The sequence below is a fragment of the Monodelphis domestica genome, chromosome 2 (assembly GCF_027887165.1).
Source record: "Monodelphis domestica isolate mMonDom1 chromosome 2, mMonDom1.pri, whole genome shotgun sequence".
Classification (NCBI taxonomy): Eukaryota; Metazoa; Chordata; class Mammalia; order Didelphimorphia; family Didelphidae; genus Monodelphis; species Monodelphis domestica.
The window spans coordinates 515,918,371-515,938,196 of NC_077228.1; the positions used below are offsets into that span (position 1 = coordinate 515,918,371).

Genomic DNA, 19,826 nt, shown 5'->3' on the forward strand with positions numbered 1-19,826 from the left:
CAATGCTCTAGGCTACTCTTTATGAATGTAAGTTGAAGAGAAGGTATTGACTTGCCTTGGTAGAAGGAATTTTCTCACCTGGTACCTTCTCATGTCACTGAAATCACAGGTCCAGTCTCTACTCCTTGCTTTGTCTGTCTATTTGTTTATCTCTCTGTGTTGTTGGGTCATTTCAGACATGTCCAACTCTTAGTGATACCATTTGGGTTTTATTTTGTTTTGTTTTTGGCAAAGATACTGGAGTGGTTTGGCCTTTCCTTCTCTAGCTTTACAGATGAGGACACTGAGGCAAACAAGGGTTAAGTGACTTGCCCTGGGTCACATATCTACTAAGTATCTAAGACTGGATTTGGATTCAGGTTTTCCTGACTCCATGCCCAGAACTCTATCTACCAGCTAACTGCTCCATAAATGCAAGCACTGTTTACTCCTTTAGAATGCAAGTTTCTTGAGAGCCAACACCATTTCACTCTTGGCTCTATGTCCCCAGTGCTTATCACAATGCCTGGTGAATAGCAGGGGCTTAATAAATTGTTTTCGTGTAATCCAGGGCTGATGTAATCCCCTTGGGAAGGAAACTAGGAAACGTGCTTCCAGAAAATCATTCTGATGTGGAATGGAAGCTCCTAGTGCCTGGATTTGAACATTTGCAAACATCCTATTACTAATCTCAGTCTGCTTATTACTTTTTATAAGAACATGCCCACTCAGGAATGAAGACCACTTTCACTTTGGCCAGTTAGTCACTTTTCAAGGCATTCTAGCTCTGGCTAGGCAGCCCACTCACAATCTATCTCTTTGTCACTTTCTTCCTAACTTTGGCAACCCTTTGGAGGTCTTAGTGAATGTAGACTTCCATAGATGTGAGACAAATGGTGGAGGAGGAATGGTTGAGACTTGGCAATTCATGAAAGGTGTAATTTGAAGGAGAGGAAAGAATCAGAGGATCATAGATTCAGAGTTGCAATAGACCTAAGAGACTATGTTGGTGTGAAAAGTGAATCAAACTTTATTTGTCTATCAATCAACGTTTTAATTTAATCAACCAAAAAATTGAAAAAACTCCTAGTTAGTCCCTACTTAATATTAAGTAAGGGAGTTCAACTTTTCTCTCCAATGAGTCATAGGGGGTGGATTTTGAAGTGTGAAACAAACTTTCTTTGTCTATCAATCTATACCTTTTTAATTTAATCAGCCAAAAAAAAAAATGAAACAACCCCTACTTAATACTAAGTAAGGGAGTTCATGGTTTTCTCCCCAAAAAAACTACAAAGAAATCAAGTAAGAAAGGAACTGACCAATGGAGATTGCATCCCAGTGGTTGCCCCATCTTGGCTGTATCATAAATTCTTTTCTGTAGTCCACTACTATATAAAGACTTGAAATATCACTCACAGACATAGAGCTAGGAAGGACTTCAGAGCTCATCTCATCCAATTCCTTTATTTTACAGATGAAGAAATTGAGGTCAGAGAGAGTAAGTGAATTATTATTGCCTGATGATGCCACATATGTATTTGATAGGAGTATAGGCCTTGAACCTGGGCTATACAACTTCAAATTCCAGATTGCTTTTTTAGTGCAGTGGATGAAGAGCTAGAGCTGATGTCAGGAAGAATTTAAATCCTATCTCAGACACTAACTAGCTGTATTATCTTAATAAATCACTTAATTTCTCTGGATCCTCAATTTCTTCTCATGTAAAATGAGGGACTTGGTTGGACTTAATGACCCCTCAGTTCTCTTCTAAATCTATGCTTAGGTTTCTGGCCACTATCAGGGATTATGAATAATCTCAGGGACATTTTGTACTTCAGCAATCATTATAAATAGCTGATATACTACCCCCACTGATTCCAATTGGGCAGTGAAAAATATTCTTGGACTTTACTCCTTATATAAAGGGTCAATATTAGCCTGAAAGTTGTCTGGCTAATGGTAAGTTCTTCAAAGGGAAAATAAATCCCCCTCTGAGCTAGAAAGGTATCTCTTGTACATTTGAAGGGCAAATGTTTGCTGATATGCATGATAGCCTCATTATGTATTGCTGTTAATCTTCCTCTATTTCTCTATCTGTAAATGACACACTGGGAACAAGAACCTAGAGCTAAGGAAAAGGCTAGGAGAGGGGGATTTCTTTCTTATACTTTGTTTAGTATTTCAAGTCCATATATATTCTGGCTCATATTTATTTCTTCTCCTTGCAGGGGATGGCCAGGTGGATTTTGATGAATTTATGACAATCCTGGGCCCGAAGCTGGTGTCTTCAGAAGGTCGAGATGGTTTTCTTGGGAACACGATAGATAGTATATTCTGGCAGGTAAAACATATTCCCCCCACCCTCGCACCCCCTCCCCCCAAGAGATTCTTGAATGTGAGAATTATGGATGTCAATCTAAGACTGGTTGTAGAATGAGTCTTTGGTTGACTCCTAGCAAGTGTACCTCTGGTTGAGTACACATTGGATTGCATACTGGTATCTTCAAATGAATCCACCTTTCTGAATATTTAAGATTTTGACAAAACATCTTCTCTGCAATTTCCCCTTAATTTAAACAATGATGTGATTTGTCATATATTCAGGCCTGAGGATTCAAAGAAAGGTGATGTGGTGACTTTAAGGCTTTACTCGCAGGAATCAAACCCATCTATCTCAATTATAGGAATTTAAGGAAAAGCTAGGATGGGTGTGTCTAATGAAAGACTCTTATCTCCGATGATGTCAGCCAAGGAGCCTTGATGGGAAAGGCTGGACCAATGATGGTGGTCAAAATCCTTGATGGGAGAGGTTGGGTTTGAGAAGACTTGGCTCTGACATATAATAGCTGTTGGATTGTGAGTAAGTCATAGAACAACTCTTAGTGTTTCCTCATGAATGAAATGGGCATAACGACAAAGGTATTACCTTCTTCATAAGAAAGTGCTTTATAGTTATCTGCCCTGGTGTCAGCCAGATATGAATGGGTCCTGCTATTAACTCCCCATTAATGAAATATTATGGCTCCCTCTGTGAATTTATACAATTGCTTCTTGAAAACTTGTCCACATTTCAAGTTCTATGATAACCTCTTGGGGCTCATGACTTTTACATTTTTGCTAGCTGCTCTATACAGTATTGCTATATATTCTTTCAAGGGAACAACTGTAGTTGCTGGATTCTGGGTCAGAGTTAGGGTCATTTGTTGAACCTACATCAGATCACTTTTGGGTCTTTTGCTAGTCTCCTTGGACATTAATGACAGATAGGCATCCATAATGACATCTTTAAGAGGTGGTTTCTGATATCTTTTTAAAGTTCTTTAAAAACTCATATATTGACCGTGTGGCCACTGGCAGGTCACATTTCACTGTTCTGGGCAACACTTTAGGACTATAAGCTACAACAAGATGTCAACCAGCTTTGGTAAAGGGAATTCCTTCTATCAAATAAATTACAGGTGCAGCCCTTATCCTTTATTCACTATCCCTTAAACTAAAAAAATAGGCAGCATTTCCTAATGGTTAGATGATTTGGCCTTAAATCAGGGAGATATGAGTTCGAGCCCTGCATCTGACATTTACTGACAAGACCCAGAATCTCTTTGTGCCTTGGGGATCTTACCAAGTCATAATGTTAAATTTTTATGCTTTTGCTGAATATATAATTGGTGGTCACCAGGGATTTAATTTCTAAATCCCAAAATGAATTACTAAAGTAAAATGTAATTTATGATAGTTTATTTACAATCAAGGGAAGATATTAAGGAAGAGATAAAAGGGGGGAGAGAGAGAGAGAGAGAGAGAGCTCTGTTTCCTCAGAGCCAGGTAGAAATTCTAAGCCCCAGCCAGGGGAATGGAGTCTCAAGACAATGGATCTTTCTCAGAGGTTCACGCCTCCAGAAAGGCAAGGAAACTAAGTCAACCTTTCACTCACCATGGTGACCATCTAAAAGGAAAGTAATCTGCGGTCTCCTGCATGAGCTCCTCCAGGGGTCCAGTTCCACAGCCAAGTGTCTTCACTCCAAGTCTGAGTGTCTGTTTTCCAGTCTCTCCTCAAGTGTCTGTCTTCACTCCAACTCTGAGTGTCTTCTTTCAGTCCAACTCCAAGTGACTGAATGATCTTGATCTATCGATTGAATTCCTTGAGTGCCTCTGTTTCCTCTATTTAAAGACCTTTTTGTCTTGTGTCACCTTCCCTAAATTTTACATCTACCAATCACAGCAGACACTCCTTTCCAGGACTGCCCACTCAATTTATGAAATGGGTGTTCACACCTTTTTTTTAGTTAGTTATACCTTTTGTGGTTAGTTAAAACCTTTTTTGGTTAGTTCACCTTTTGTAGTTAGTTAACACCTTTTTGTAGTTAAAATGGGTAGATCTACTTCAAATACTGAGTTAGCACTTTGGGGATTAAAATCTAAAAATTGACCAGGATTACAATTCAATCTTCACAATCAAGGAAGAGCTAAATCCAATCTTCACAATAAGCTCCTAGATTTAAAATTAGATTGGACTTCAGAGATCATCTTAAGATAAAATATAAACTCCTTAGATACAAGAACTATTTTTAGCTTTGTATGGCCAGTACCTAGCACAGTGCCTTGCAGATAGCAAACTCTTAATAAATGCTTATGGGTTGATTAATCTATTCCCATCTCCTTCAATTGATAAATTGGTTGAGATAAAGAGTAGCTGAAATTACCAAAGTGTGACAAAATTACAGATTCTTTTCCTATTAATGTAAACTAAGAGATGTTTATCAGAATTAGATTGATTCAGTTTGGTGCTAACTCTGCTACCTACTCATTTATCAACTTAATACATCAGACACACATAAATTAAAAACTTCTTGTGTGCAAAACACTGTGAAATACAAAATATAAAACTACTAGTCAATCATTCAAGGAACTTTTAGTAAACACTTTCAGGACAAGTATTCTATTAAGCTCTGAGGAAGAAAGTTCTTGCCTTCAAAGAGCTTAAACTCTAGAAAGGGAAGTCAACATGGATATATATGTGATAGGCAGAATATATGTAAAATGAATACAAGTTAATTTGGAGGGAAAGATTGGCAGGATCAAGAAAGGTTTCACTTGGAAGAAAGTGCTTGAGCTGAGTTTGCAAGGAAACTAGGCATTCTAAGAAGAAGAGATGAGAAGGGAGAATACTTAAAAGTAGGAGAGCCTGTGAAAAGACATGGAGATGGACCATGTTCAGAACAGCAGGAAGAATGGATCTTGGAGGGAATCAATGTGTAAAAAACTGGAAAAATAAGAAGGGACCAGGTTGTGAGGAGCTTCAAATGCCAGACTCAGGAATTGATTTGTTGTTGTGCAGTCATTTCAATCCTACACGGCTCTTATAACTTCATTCGGGATTTTCTTTGAAAAGATACTGGAGTGGTTTGCCATTTCCCTCTCAAGTTCATTTGACATATGAGGAAACTGAGGCAAACAGGGTTGAGTGACTTGCCCAAGATCACGCAGCTAATCAGTGTCTGAATCTGAATTTAAACACAGGTCTTCCTTACTACTGACCCAACACTCTATCCAGTGATCCATTTAGCTTCCTGAGAGATCAGAAAGGATGAGAATTGAGAAAAAAAGATCATTAGCATTGGCAAGAAATCCCTGGTAACTTTGGAGATGGCAGTTTCAGTTGAATGATGAGGTCAGTCTCCAGATCCCAGGAGGGAAAAGTGGAGATACTGAATGTGGATGGCTTTTTCAAGGAGTTTGAGAAAAAGAAAAGTGGTAGTAGGATTGGAACTAGAAGGGATGGCAAGATCTAGTGAGGGATTTTTGAGGAAATCTGTAAGCAGCACAGCAGAGACCACAGGAAAGGAAAAAAAACTGAAAGTTAGAAAGAAAGGGTTGGGAGTGATAAATGTGGACAATAGGTTTGGTCTTACTGAGGAGAAAGGTCATCTCTTCTATAGAAGAAATAATGGGGAAGGTCTCAAGAAGCTATGTGCCAAGGAGAAGGGAAGGAAAGAGAGAACTCAGGTCAAATGTCCTTGATTTTGGTGAAATATGAGGTGAAGTCCTCAGTGAGGGAGAGGTGGTTCTGTGGAAGATGATGAGAAGCCAGAAGGTTTGGAACAACCATTATAATAGATGACATAGAGAATCATTTGCCTTGCTGCATTGAGGACCCAGTTGAGATTGGATAATATGAATTTGATAATACAATTGTGACTTCTTCAAGCTCTGTTAAGCAGTTTGTGAGTAGGAATAAAGAAGGTATATGACAAGAATAATATATTTTGAGTTTTGGCAAACTTTAAGTAGTAATAAGACAAGGGAACATGGAAATGAGAAGCATATAGCCAAGTTTTTCACAGGGATGGTGGCTTGGCAAATTACTAAATGGTAGAGGGATTGGAGGTCACATTGAGGACAAAGAATAGGTCTAGAAGGATTATAGTAGAGGGTGAAATGATAGATTAAAATTTAGTTACATTGGAGATCTTGATTATGGAAACAGAATACCTAGGGATGATGGCAAGATCAAGACTATTACCATGTCTGTGTGTAGCTGAGGTAGACTAGAGGATGGTGGGAAATGAGTACGTTGAGGAAGTGAGTGTGTTGAAGTCCCTGAATTATGAGAATAAAAGGTGGAATTGTGGGGGAGGGACTGAGCCCAGCATGGAACTCATTGAGAAAAGAGGGGAAATAATCCTGGAGGTTTGTAGGTAACAGCCACCAGGATCTGGATTGGATGGTAAATTTAGATGGAATATGAACCTCAAAGGAAGAGAAATTGTTGGGTAAAGATAGGGAGAGAACCTGGAAGTGGGTTATGAAGTATATGAAACACTGAAGACATGGGGAAAAGAGCAGTCCATTGCAGTCTACACTCACAGTGACCTAGACTCTCATCATCTGTGCCATCTGCCCATTCCTACTTTCAACATTGCCTTTTACCTGCTCAATTGTTTTCCTTATAATGTTGCTAATGGTATCCCCTTGGCCAGCCCCTTTCTTCTAGGCTGCTGCTCACCCAACTCTGGGCTGCTATTTAATTGATTAGCAGGGGAAGGCCGAAATAGTCATTAATTCTCACAGATAGCCTCCCCCTGTCTCCTCTCCCACTGCCTTCCCATAAAGGGACAGCATGAGATATAGCACTTGAAACATCTATAGCATCTAGTCCTGCTGGACGGATTTCAGATTTCTGGAGCGTGAGGGATTTTTCCTTTTTTCCTTTGCCTTCCCAATGCTTTCCAGCAATGGAGGATTATGGAGGAGAAGCCTATGTGACAGGAGAAGATTCACCACTGGGACATTTTTCTCCTGAGACAGGAGGAATAGGATTTGCCGAAGTGGTCAGGAAGGAAGAACCTATGAGAAAAATTGCTTAGCATCATAGAGCTTCCATGGCTAGAAAAGGCCATAGAAATTACATGAGCTTATGGAAAGAGCATAAGATCAAAGGACTTGGCTTCACATACTGCTTCTGCACGTTTCTAATTGTGTGACCCTGTGAAAGTCATTTTATCTGTAAAATGAGCGGGGTGGACTAGATGATCTAAAAGAGTTCTTCCAGTTCTAATCCTAGGATACCCTCTGATCATCTCTGGGACTCAGTTTCCTTATCTGTAAAATGAGGGAATTGGAATAGACAACCTCTCTAAGGTTCCTTTTTAGCTCAATGACCATGCAAGATCATAAAATCACAGAATCACCTAATGACTGGTACAGGAAAATAAATGTGGCAGTGACTGAAAGATAAATTAGAGGGAGAAGAAATGTGAGACAGAAATCATGATATAATAATAATAATAAATAGTAATAATATACTTAAAAGTTTATGAAGTGCTCTACAGATATCTCATTTGATCAATAACGGTGATAATTATTATATCTATTTTCTGCTATTTTACCATTTTACAGTTGGGGAAACTGAGATAAAGATTAAGTGATATTTCCACCTGCTAGTAAGGGACCAAAGCAGGATTTTAATTTGGGCCTTCTCAACTACAAGTCCAACACCCTAACCACTTTGCTACCTAGTTAAATCTTATAAATAGGTCAGTCTATTGATTAGGCAATCAATAAAGATTTATTAAACTCCACTAGGCCTAGCTCTAGAGACTTTGAAAAAGAAATCATAGTCTCTGCTCACAAAGAACTTTGATTTTTCCTGGGGAGATAATATATTCATATACAGGGTTTTCCAGAAGTCTTGATTTTTTAAATTCTCCAGCTATTGCATGGACTCGATTCCCCAGTTTAAGTGGCTAATCAGCCAATCAATAAACATTTATGAAATGTCTTTTATGTTTCAGGCACTGTACTAAGCCCTGGGCACATAAAGACAAAAGTAAAATAATTTCTGTTCTCAAGGAATTTATATTTTCCTTCTTTTGGTGGGACCAAAGGGGAACCAGCCAATCAATCAATCAATCAATAAACATTCATTAAGTGCCTACTGTTTACCAGATAAGGTGCTAGGAATTTGTTATACAGAGACAAAGCAACAAGGCAGTTTACATGTTGCTTGGAGGGGGTGTCTTTAATGAACCAGCAAGCATTTATAAAGGATCCACTGTGTTCTAGCAATGTACTAAAATAGGAAATTGTCTTTGCTCTCCAGGATCCTATATCCAATTGTATGTGTGTGTGCATGCATATACATGGAAAAGAATAGGTGGAGGTAGCATGTTTATATTTAAGTATATGGAAATTATATACAAAAATAAATCCCAAGTTCTTTGGGGAAGGGAGAGTACAAGTGGCTGGAAGGACCAGGCTTCATTAAGAAGAGAGTGATAGAGCTGAGTTTGGAAGGAAACAAAGGCAGCTGACATTTGGACGTCATGAAAACCCATCACTTGCTGCCACACGGAAGGTTGGGGGCTTGTGACTATTGATAATGGCATATATTTAAGGCTTCTTGTTGTTATCCAATCATTTTCAGTTGTGTCCAAGTCTTTATGACCCCATTTGGGGTTTTCTTGGCAAAGATACTGGAGTGGTTGGCCATTTCCTTCTCCAGCTCATTTTAGAGATGAAGAAAGTGAGGCAAATCGGATTTGGGGTTTTCTTAGCAGAGATACCAGAGTGGTTTGCCATTTCCTTCTCTAGCTCATTTTGCAGATGAGGAAACCAAGGCAAACAGGGAAAAGTGACTTGCCCAAAGTCATCCAGATAGTATGGTTACTGATGAGAAAATGTGTTCCTCATTATGACTTTTTCCTCAAGGTAAAATGGCCCAGGGTAAGCCCATTCCTTTTTCTCTTGTCTCCTGGGGGGAACCTCAATTCTTGATGTTATAGAAATGCCCAGCTTCTCTAGCGTAGTCATCTAATCCTTCCTTATGTAGCAACTAAGACTGGGTGAATTTGATGCTGGAGTCACACACGGTTCATCAAAGTTTTGCTTTCTTCTGATGAAGCAGTGGTAAATGTAGAAATAGTAGGGAATTGTGTTGAAGTCGACGTGAAGAACTGCAAAGTACTTTTTTTCAGGCCATAAAAATCATTATTGTGCAACCATCTCCATCATGTCCTGTCAGCCCATCATACATCAAAGAATGTAAGTCTGTATCCTAAAGTACCCAAAAGAGAAAGTCTTGCTAGTGAGTTACAACGTTTATGATTATGATAAATCCTTGATTTAGAGATAGAAACAAATTTGTCCAACCCCCTCATTTTTCAGAGTAGGGAAAGGAAGAGACTTTTTCAAGATTACCCAGCCACTTAGACAGCCAATTAGATTCATACTCATAGATTTAGAACTGAAAGGATCTTAGAAGCTGTCTAGTCCCCCCCCCCCCTTCATTTTACACAGTAAGAAACTTTAGCCAAGGAAAGGGAAATGACTTAACCAAAGTCATCTGGATACTAAGAATCAGAATTTTCATGTTATAATGGACCTTAGTGATGATTTATTCTAACCCCTTTCCCAGGACAGGAATTCCCTTTATGATATCTCTGAGAAATTCCCCTTTGAACACTGATTAAAAAACAGGGTCTTTTCACTTTATTTTTGTATTTCCTGGATTTAGCCCAATAGCTGGCACTTAAGACTCACCTAATAAATGTTTGTTGATTTTTTTATTTCAGGAGTTTGTCTTATTTTATTTTTAAAAAATTTATCTTTATTCTATTCCAATGACAAATTTACACATAAGTTTTCCAAAGTTACATGATTCATGGCATCTCTCTGTCTCTCTCCCCTTTTCCCTCCCCCCTCCCAGAGTTAATAAGCAATCCCACTAGGTTATATGTACATTATCACTCAAAACCTATTTATGTATTATTCATTTTTGTAAGAGAATAATCTTATAAAACCAAACCCCAAATCATATACCCCAACAAACAAGTGATAAATCATGTTTGCATCTGCATTTTTATTCCAACAGTTCTTTCTCTGGAGGTGGAGAGCATTCTCTGTCCTCAGTCCCTCAGAATTGTCCTGGATCACTGTGTTGTTGAGAGTAGCTAAGGCTAAGGTTGATCATTCCACAATATTCCTGTTACTGTGTACCATGTTCTCCAGGTTCTGCTTATTTCACTCTGCATCAGTTCATGAAGGTCTTTCCAGCTCTCTCTGAAATCATCCTGTTCATCATTCTTACAGCACAATAGTATTCCACCACTATCATATACCACAATTTGTTCAGCCATTCCCCAATTGAGGGACACCCCTTTAGTTTTCAAAATTAGTTCATTTATTGAATGATTCTGTTGTTGTTTAGTTGCTTTCAGTGGTGTCTAACTCTTTGTGCTCTCACTGGGGTTGCCAACCTCCAACTCTTAGATTTTTGAAGATTCAGCCCAGTCATTGGAGTTGTTTTGACAAAGATGCTTTGCCATTTCTGTCTCTAGTTAACGACATATATAAGGAAATGGAGACATACAGGGTTGAATGACTTGCCCAAGGTCATATAGCCAATAAATTTCTGAGGCTGGATTTGAATTCAGAAAGATGAGTTTCCTGACTCAAAACCTGACATTCTATCACTGTGCCATAAAGCTGCCCTACTTTTTGACTGAATGATTCCAGGGTTGGAGAATGCCTTCTCTGAGGCAGTTCATTCCTCTGATGGGTAGATCTATCTTACAGGATAAGTCTCATGCCAGTACCACAAGTCAGTCTTTCAAATATTTGAAGATATTCCCCATTCCTATCCTGATCTTTGCTCCTCAGATGTGTCTTTTCCTCCTTAGTCTAAATAGCCTCACTCCCTTCCACTGATCCTCATAGAATATGCTGTTAGATGTGTTCTCCATCTTGCTGGAGATGTTCTCTCCTCTTGACAAATTCCACATTTCTCTGATCATACTGCACTTTAGGAAGGAGTTTGGCAAAGTACAATTGGCCTCTAAGGACACTCCATATTAATGTAGTCTCGAATCATCATAGTTTACTGGGATGCCCCACCACATGAATGACTCATTTTTTTTTTTTGCTTGTAGTCCACTGAGAGCCCCAGGTCTTTGTCATATGATGACTATCTATTTAAATCTCCCATATCCCCTGCTTAGGTAGTACCATTTTTAAACCCAAGCAAGAGGGCTTTACTTCTTCCTCTATTACATTTTTCTATTATTCTATTCTATTCTATTATTTTATCTTATCAGATCCAGACCATGATCTTTTTTGGATCAGAAGGTTAGATCATCTAGTGTGATAGCTTGTCTTTTGCATTTTCCTTTCATCTGCAGTTTCAATAAGCATAGCCATCATCCAAGCCATTGATTAAAATGTTGAAATTCAAATTCTCTGGAGATAAGGGATGTACCTGCTACTATTCCTTTTTCTTTGCTCTCTTTCCCCTCCCTCCTACCCAGATCCTAGAACCTAATTAAATTCAACAAACACATATTTACCCAAAACAGTGCTTTACACAGAAAGGATTTTCAATTAATGTTTTCAACCAAGGAAAATAGCAGAATTCATAGGCTGAAAGGAAAAGGCCTTAGGGATTCTCTTTTTCATTTCCCAGTCCATGAAAAGGCAGTATCTGCATGTGTGACAGGGAGAGGGAAATAATAATTCCAAGGATTCTAGGTCTTATTTTTGCACTCTTTCTGATTTAGGCACAGAGAATAGTTAATGATGTATCTAATAGTGAACTTTTTTGGAAAGAACAGGTCTATGGGGAACTTCTTGTACATAGGATCAAGGTTGACCAATAAAAGGACCAGGCACAGGGCTGCTAGACAGCAGGGGGATAGAGTGCCAGGTCTGAAGTCAGGAGGACCTGGGTTTAAATCTGGTGACACTTGCTAGCTGTGTGATTCTGGGCAAGTCACTTATCCCCAATTGTCCAACCCTTGTTGCTTTTCTGCCTTGGAATCGATGCTTAATAATGATTTTTAAGACAGAAGGAAAGGATTAAAAAAAAACCAAACTGACCAAATGGATTTGGAGAACATCCACTTTGTGTAATGTCTTCTGTTCTGTTCTTTGGATGCTATGAGCCAGTCATCCTGGCATACTTCTCCCAGCTCTGTTGCCAAGCTCCAACTCTTCCCATCCCTGACCTTTTTTTAAGATTCAGCCCAAGCATGACCTAGTTCAAGAGATTGATGGTTGTTGGTTACTAATTTCCAAGTTATGAATGCTACCTACCTTCCATCTACTCTGAATCTTGTGTGAGCTAGCACAATGTTGTAGCTTCTTGAGGATAGAGACTAATCTGTTTTTCTTTCCTTTGTATCCCTAGCCTAGCAGAGTTCCTGGCATATAGAGCCAGTGAGGTGGTATAATAGATGAAGTGTGGGACTTGGAGTCAAGAAGATCTGAGTTCAAATCTGGCCTCACATACTTATTAGCTAAGTGACCCTGGGCAAATCAATTAACCTCTATTTGCCTCAATTTCCTCATCTGTAAAATGGAGATAATAATAATATCTACATCTCACAGTTGTTGTGAGGATAAAAGAGGGGATATTTATAAAATACTTTGCAAACCCTAAAGTGCTCTATGAATGCTATCATTATTATTATTATTATTACATACTTCATAAATGCTCATCAGTTCATTGCTTCATGTTGAATTCTTTGAATTGATGAAGGTCTGGGAGCTTATTTATATGTAGATAGTCGAACCATTCATCCAGATGTTACAAACTTGTAATTTTTGTTGTAAGTTTTAGCATATGAACTTTTTATACTTAGGAATAATATATTATTTATCTTTGTATCTTACATAGTTTTTTGCATGTATCAAATAATCAGTAATCAATAATTGCCCTCTTGTGCTATTGGGAAGCAAGGTAGCACAGTGGATAGAATGCTGGGTCTAGAGTCAGGAAGACTGGGTTCACATCCAACCTCAGACTCTTACTATCTGTGTTATCCTGGACAAGTCACTTAACTCTTTTTTGCCTCAGTTTCCTCAAATGTCAAATGAGTTAGAGAAGGAAATGGCAAACCACTCCAGTATTTATCCCAAGATAACTCCAAATGAGGTTACAAAGGGTCAGACATGAATAAACAAGATAAAAAAGTGTGCTAGTACTGGGGAAGCAAAGACAAAAATGAAGCAATTCCTGTTACATTCTATTAGGTACATTCTTTGCACATTTTTATATATACTATAAATGTAAAGTAAATGCTTTAGGCAGAAGCATTAGCAACTGAGGGGGAAAAAAGAGATCAAGAACAGGTTTATTTTTTAAAAATTTTTATTCAGTTAGTCAATTTGGAATATTTTTCCTTGCTCCCATAGTTTTTCCTCTGAATGTGGATGGTGTTCTTTCTCATAAATTGCCCAAATTGTTCTGGATCACTGCATTGCCACTAATGGAGTAATCCATTACATTCGATTGTGCTACAATGTATCCATCTCTATGTACAATGTTCTCCTGGTTCTGCTCCTTTCACTCTGCATCAGTTCCTGGAGGTCATTCCAGTTCACATGGAATCCCTCCAGTTCATTATTCCTTTGAGTACAATAGTATTCCATCACCAACAGATACACAATTTAGAACAGGTTTCTTGTAAAAGGTGTTGCTGGGGCAGAATTTTGACAGAAACAGTTCCCTGGAATGTGGAAGTGAATAGAAGTATATTCCAAACATGGGAGATAGCCAGTGCACAAGTATGGAAGTGGGTATCTCACAAGGCTCTCTCCTAGACCCTCTTCTTTTCTCTCACCTTTGATCCCCTCTGATTCCATGTGTTCAGTGATCACATCTATGCCAATCACTTCCAAATCTAACCCTCTATCCCTACTGTTTCTTTTTAGTGACAATTTTTTTTTATCACCCACTATTTTACTATATGTAAAAGATTGCCCATATTTTCTTGGATCTCTGTCCTATAGATACCTCAGATTTGTCACATCTCAAACTGAATTCATCTACCCTTTTATACCTTGCACTCCTCTCAAGATCTCTATTTCTGTTATCTTTCGAATCACCCAGTTTCATAACCTCACTCAGTAATCTTGGATTCTTCCTTCTTCCTTATTCTCCCCATATCCACAATGTCCAATCAGTTGGCAAATATGACTGATTTTTCACCTCTGCAGCATCTCTTGTGTCCCTCTCTCTTTTTCCACTCACATGGCCGTCACCCTAGTTTTGGTCCTCATCATCTCCCACCAAGGTGGCTTTAGCAGCCTCCTTTCTAATAGTCTCTCTGTCTCTAGTTTTATTCTTCTCCAAAACATTCTTCACATAGTCATGAAATTTGAGGTGCAGAATAAGATATACATTTTTTGACATGGACAATATGGAGATTGGTTTTGCTTGACTGTCCATTTGTTACAAAGGTTTAGGTTTCTTTTTTAATTCTTTTAAGTCAAGGAGAATATGACTGTGAAAAAATAAATGCTTATTAATTGAAAAATAAAAGAAAATGAAAAAGACAATCTTTTTACAGAAAGCTGACAATGCTACATCCTCATTCATAGGATAGTAGCTGTAGAACTAGAGAGAACCCTTAGGGCCTTCAGATCCCATTCTCTCATTTTACATATGAGGAAAGTGAGGCAGACAGCAGTTAATTGCCCAAGGTCACAAAGATGATTGAGAAACCAAGGCAAGTTTTGAACTCAGATCTTCCTAATCCCAAGGCCAATAATCTATCCACTTATGCCACCTAGTTGCTTCATTTAAATACTTGAGTGGTCATGAGTTTTAATGGACAAAATGTTGGATTGGGAATCAAGAGGAGTTGAGCTCAAATCACTCCTTAAACACATATTACCTATGAGACTTTGGATAAGTCACTTAAGTTCTCTAGGCCTCAATTCTTCCTCCATAAATGAGGAGGCTGGACTAGATGTATAAACTCTTTAGCCTGGACAGTTATATTCCAGCCCACATTCCACTTTATTTCATGTGACTGTCCCCCACTCACTACAATGAGATTTCCAGGCAAAATAGATGGCTTGCTGTTTTCCAAACTCCTGGCATAGTGCAGACCTAATCAATGCATGTTGAATCAAATTGAGAAAAGTCAGAGGTTGAAGCATTGAAACTGACTTTCCTGAAAATGAAACATGGAGTTGTTCAGGGCAGTGGGGCCATGGACCAGGCCATAGAAACAGAAAACCTTCCTCAGACTTGGATTTCAAAAGACTATGGGAGGGGGCAGCTGGGTAGCTCAGTGGATTGAGAGACAGGCCCAGAGACAGGAGGTCCTGGGTTCAAATCTGACCTCAGACACTTCCTAGCTGTGTGACCCTGAACAAGTCACTTAACTCCCACTGCCTCACCCTTACCACTCTTCTGCCTTGGAACCATACAAAGTATTGATTCCAAGACAGAAAGTAAAGGCTTAAAATTAAAAAAAAAAAAGACTTTGGGAGTCTAGACCTAGTACTGAAAGGGATCTTGGAGGCTGTTTAATGTAATCTCCTTTTTTATAGATGGGAAACTGAGGTCAATAGAAGTCATAAGACTGAAGGCTTTCTGAGACCATTTAGTTTATTTTACAGATGGGGAAACTGAGACCCAGATAAGTCATGAAATCATAGGTTGCTAGCTGGAAGGGGTTTCAGAGGCTAACTAGTCTAGTCTAATTCTCTTATTTTATAGATGAGGAAATTGTGGGCACAAGGGAGGAAGGGAAATGCCCAAGATTATAAAAGTGGGATTTTCACTTTAAAACCAGAAGGTTTCCAGAGCTATCTAGTCTAATCCCTTCATTTTATGGAACAAAAAGCTGAGGCCCAGAGATGCTAAATGATTTCACTGGACCCTACAGGTCCTAAGGGACAGAGTCAGGTTTAGAACCCAGGACTTCTGACCGTAACTCTAGTCTTTATTCCACTGTACCACGCTGTTTGGTATTAACCCCAGAGATGGCGCCAAAGGCATTCAGATGAGAAGAGGCCTCCTTCCTGCTGGAGAAATACCTTGGTGACCACTAGCTTTGCCAAGGACCTTTCAAAAAATTCCCAGATATGATGGCTCGTGAGCCAGAAAAGGGCATTATCCCAAGAGCTGTTGACAGGGCTCCTGGGGATGGCCACGTAAGCCTCCATGCAGACATGTGGCAGCTCCCAGCTGCCTCCAGGCTGGGGGCCGTGTCCCTGGGTCCTGAGAACAGCTGTGTTGTCAGCCCCTTGGAGCCCAGGTGCTGTGATTCGCCTCTGAGGGATCCTTTCTGCAAGAAAACATTCCAGTTAGGATCTTTAAAATTAAAATAAGATGTTTTAGGGCTAGCGGAGACATGAGGGCACAGGATCCATCCCTCAGGTTCAGATGCCCAGGCACAGTGGATTGTTATTTTGCTTCATATGTGAAGACGGAGTGATCTCCAGCCTAGCTTGTTAACATGTTGGCTCTCCAGCCCTGACAGTTGAAGAATTAGTGAATGTTCACTCATTGCTTGGCATTTTCTAGGCACCAGAGTTCCAGGGCAATGAGGTGTGGTCTGTACTGATGGAGACCTTACCCCATGGATGAGGAGACAATATGTCCATCCTCCTCTTCCTCCTCCTCCTCCTCCTTTTCCTCTTCTTCCTCCTTTCTCCTCCTCTTCATTAGCATTATTACTCACAAATAGAAAATGTTTTAAGGTTTGTAAAATACTTTACGTATTCCTCACTTCATGTGTCCTCGCAAGAATACTGGGCAATAAGCGTTGTCATCAATCTCTCCATTTTATAGACGAGATAACTGAGGCAGACAAAGGATAAGTAACTTGCTGTTAGCTAGTAGGAGTCAACTCAGACTTCCTTGATTTCAAGCCCAATCCTCTAACCACTCTGCTACCAAGCTGTATTGTATAAAGAGATTCATCAATCAGTAAGCATCTATAAGCTGAGCTCTGGGGACACTGAAACAAAAGACAAGCAGTCCCTGCTCTCAAGAAACTTATATTCTACCTGCAAAGAGATTATATACATATATAGGGTATCCCAAAAGTCATAGGGCAGTTTTCATCTATAAAGTTTAAAGCAACCCTAAAAGGCTTTTGGGACATTCAGTCTAAATAAACAAACAGACAGTTGCATTTGATAATAAGTTTTCATTTCTAGGTTCTTGTTAAGTGTTGGGACTAGAAAGCGAAAAACAAATAAATGTAAACATTCCACCATCTTTGACTGCTAGGAGCTTACATTCTTTTTTTTAATTGAAAATTTTTATTTAATTAATTCAGAATATTTTGCCAAGGTTACATGATTCATATTCTTTCCTTCCCCTCCTCCCCCCTCCCCACCCCCGGAGCCAATGAGCAATTCCACTGGGTTTTACACGTGTCATTGATTAAGACCTATTTCCATATTATTGAGAATTGTACTAGGGTGATCGTTTGGAGTCTACTTTCCCAGTCATATCCCCATCGACCCATGTGATCAGGCAGTTGGTTTTCTTCTGTGTTTCCACTCCCACAGTTCTTCCTCTGGATGTGGATAGTGTTCTTTCTCCTAAGTCCCTAAGAATTGTAGGAGCTTACTTTCTAATGGAGGAGACCATACAGATTGACCAATATATGTAGGATTCAGAGTAGATAGAAGCTAATTTTGGAGCAGAAGGGGCAACAGCTAGTAGCACCAAGAAGGGCATCCTTCAGAAGGTGCCTTTAAGCTGAGCGTTGAAGGAAGCCATGGATTCTAATATGCAACCAGAAGGAGAGAGAGTGCACATTCCATGCATGGGTCAATAGGAGGGCAAAGACATGGAGACAGGAGATGAAGCATCTTGGAATGGGCAATATGGCTGGGCTGTGGACTGTGTTAAACAGGAGTAATATATAAGAAGACTGGAAAAGTAGGAAGAGGTCAGACTGTGAAGAATCGGAAATGCCAAACAGGATTTTAAATTGGATCCTGGAGATCATGGGGGCCACTTCAGCTTATAGAGTTGGAGAAGGGAGAGAGCTGATATGGTCATTCTTGCACATTCCTGCACATGTACTGGTGACTGTGTGGAGGATAGATTGGAGAGGATATCTTATATTCAATATAAATCCAAGAAAAACTTTTAGAAGGTGGTACTTGAGGTGAACTTTGAAGGAAAACAAAAGGATAGACAGAGGTTAGAGGTAAGGAGAGAGATGAGTGTGTGGGGAGAGACAGAGACGGAAAGAAGAGAGGAGGGGAGGGAAAAGGAGAGAAGGGAAAAGGTAAGGAAAGGAAGGGAAGGGAAGGAGAGGAGAGGAGAAGAGAAGAGAAGAGAAGAGAGACAGAAAGATGGAGATATTGTAAGGTCACATAGGTAATACAAATCAGAGATGAGATTAGAACCCAAGTCTTCTAACTCTTGGATGTGTATTCTTTTTTGCCTGGCTGCCCCGAGGTCAACTTTCAGCAGCAACAGCTGCCACATGAGCCAATTGGGGCCACTCCAGATGATCACAGATAATGTGCCTCTTCCTTCTACTCCCAGGAGTCTCTGTTCTCTCTGAGCACATATTGCCAGTCTCTGGCAGCCTTATTTCAATTTTCAAGGCTCTGAACCAAGGACAGACTGATTCACACAATGGCCCAGTTGAGGAACGAAGCCCAGACACTATGGGACATGCCTCCTTGGGGTCTACTCCTTGCTGAAGAATCATACCAGGTTCCTAACCTGCAATTATTTTTTTCCCAACAAGTAGTCGAAGGTGGCCACAGATCACTAGTCCCTAATGAGATTAAATGCAACCCAAGGAAAGGTATTGGCTATGATGCCTCATAAGTCACATGTGGCAATAGGTATTATCCACCCCTTGGCTAACGTAAATGAATGTCTCTGTACCTGTGGACTGACTCATCTCATGAAAAGAACAACACTTTACACCCTGCAATCAATGAATCACTAGCCTTGGGGACTCCATTCAATTCAATAGAATAGGCTTTTATTAAAGATTACTGAGGACTACGTGTACCTACTATGGCACTGAGAGCCTTCCGCTGGCTGGCATCAGCCCACTTTTCCATCCCTTTTATTCAGCTTCACTCTCATTCATTCTCTCTATGGTCCAGCCAGATTCTTTCCTATACTCCGTAGCCATGACAACTTGTCCCCCATCCCAGGAGTGCATTCCCACCTCACCTCCACTTTAAAGAGTCCTTAGCGTTGGTCAAGTTTCAGCTTCCAAGCCACTTTTTACATGAGGCTTTTCCTCCTTCCCCTTAGCTGCCAGAACCTCCTTGCTAGAGTTGCCTTTGCTCATTTTGTTTATAGTTCCACGTGCTCTTCCAGCTAGAAAATAAGCATCATGAAATCAGGATATGGTTCAGTTTTCTTTGGCTCTCAAATGGTTAGGCAGTCAGTCATTCAACCTGCATGTATGAGGCATCTATGATGTGCCAAATCTAGCCTCAGACACTAGCTGTGTGACCCTGGGCAAGTCACTTTGCCCCATTTGCCTTAGTTTCCTCATCTTTAAAGTGAGTTGGAGAAGGAAATGGCAAACCACTACAGTATCTTTGCCAAGAAAACCGCA

The 19,826-nt window shown here is 39.8% G+C and overlaps 1 protein-coding gene across 2 annotated transcripts in view; it reads left to right on the forward strand.

Moving 5' to 3' along the window:
- Window positions 1–19,826, forward strand: part of CALN1 (calneuron 1) — a 529,462-nt gene that overhangs the window by 337,687 nt on the left and 171,949 nt on the right. For both annotated transcript variants that reach the window (XM_007485687.3, XM_007485689.3), the window contains one exon: window positions 2,208–2,320. In XM_007485687.3, the coding sequence (XP_007485749.1) occupies window positions 2,208–2,320 (113 nt within the window). The remainder of the gene's footprint in view (window positions 1–2,207; window positions 2,321–19,826) is intronic.